Source organism: Sphaeroforma arctica, assembly GCF_001186125.1.
Source record: "Sphaeroforma arctica JP610 unplaced genomic scaffold supercont1.1850, whole genome shotgun sequence".
Lineage (NCBI taxonomy): Eukaryota > Ichthyosporea > Ichthyophonida > Sphaeroforma > Sphaeroforma arctica.
In genome coordinates, this window is record NW_014038708.1 from 1 (window position 1) to 1,280 (window position 1,280).

General features: G+C 40.5%; 1 protein-coding gene across 1 annotated transcript; it reads left to right on the top strand.

Annotated features, from left to right (window-relative positions):
- Positions 1-819: 819 nt before the first annotated feature.
- SARC_11738 (hypothetical protein) lies at positions 820-1,240 on the top strand (the record flags this gene model as incomplete). Its single annotated transcript, XM_014294169.1, has 3 exons — positions 820-934; positions 1,084-1,140; positions 1,184-1,240. Coding segments are annotated over 3 exons (229 nt in total), but the record flags the coding sequence as incomplete, so codon positions are not given.
- Positions 1,241-1,280: the final 40 nt, after the last annotated feature.

Consider the following 1,280-nt stretch of genomic DNA (forward strand, 5'->3'; position numbering starts at 1 on the left):
TATATATACATCGACTTGTACAGATACGCTGGGCTTTATTCGATGAGAAGATAGATTTATGTGTCTTTGTACATGTATATCGACTTGTAGAAATATTGTCCGTGGACATGTAACATCTATAAGCAGCCTCTTGCTGATGCTGTACAGATACTGGCACTTTAAGAGAATCGTCTTACAGCTCCGTGTTTCGCCAAGGCTATTCGTGACACATTTTTGACACTTGCTCTGCTTCTAACACTTCTATACCCCAACACGCGCAGCTCCTACTGCTTGCACTATCCCAAGGCCTTTGATTTGGTGCAAACGGTTATCAATAGCCCCGACCGGCCACTCGGACTGGATGCTTTCCTTCGCGAGCGCAACCCTGCCATGGAACAGTCCAAATGTAGGCTACCTATTCGGCATAGGTGTATGGTATTATACGTCATAGGTGTAAGATATTTGAACTATTCTGAAGGTCTGCACTTTGTATTGAAATGTCAAATTATTTTTCTCAAGACAGTAGCAAGTTCCGAACATTTAGTTACTTGTCTATATGTTGTGCCAATAGAAGCTCGTAAACACCTCTGTCTCAATGTAGCTATATATTCAAATATATATTTCAAGCAGCAATACATACACGTCCTTTCGTTTGTATCTTTTCAGCACGATATTGCTGTTATGATAGAATCTTATGATTGTGATATCCACGTAGTTCTCTTTAAAGCATTGTTCTCTAGCTGTTGCACTGAGATGCACATATGTTTAGCTAATACTTCACACTGTCGCATCCTATCCCACTTGTTCTTGTAGTCTTGTATCATATTTTTACCTCCTCAGCTCCTATGGCCTCAATCTTTCCCCACAATCAACAGCGCTTGAGTCCTATCTCATTAAACCAGTACAGCGTGTGCTCAAGTATCCGCTCCTCATGCGAGAACTACACGGCTTTACGGTATGTCGATATAATATGTGTACACTGAGGCATTGCTACTTAGCATGGTGTCAACCCCAGTTTATTTTGTCGCAAAAAAAATTGTTTGCATCACGTCTCCAACCATTTGGGTATGCTAACGAGTTCAAAAATCTGAAAATAATCAACAGGCGCAAACCAGTCCAGATTACCAATCTGTCGAGAGTGCCTTACATTCTATTAAACAGGTACGTGGTAAACCTTTCTGTATATTATACATTACACCTGCAGAGATCGTACTACAGACAAAGTTGTTGGCAGTATGTATCAATTCAGGTCATCATATAAAATAAATCACAAGTCGGTAGTTGTGACACACATAACTTCC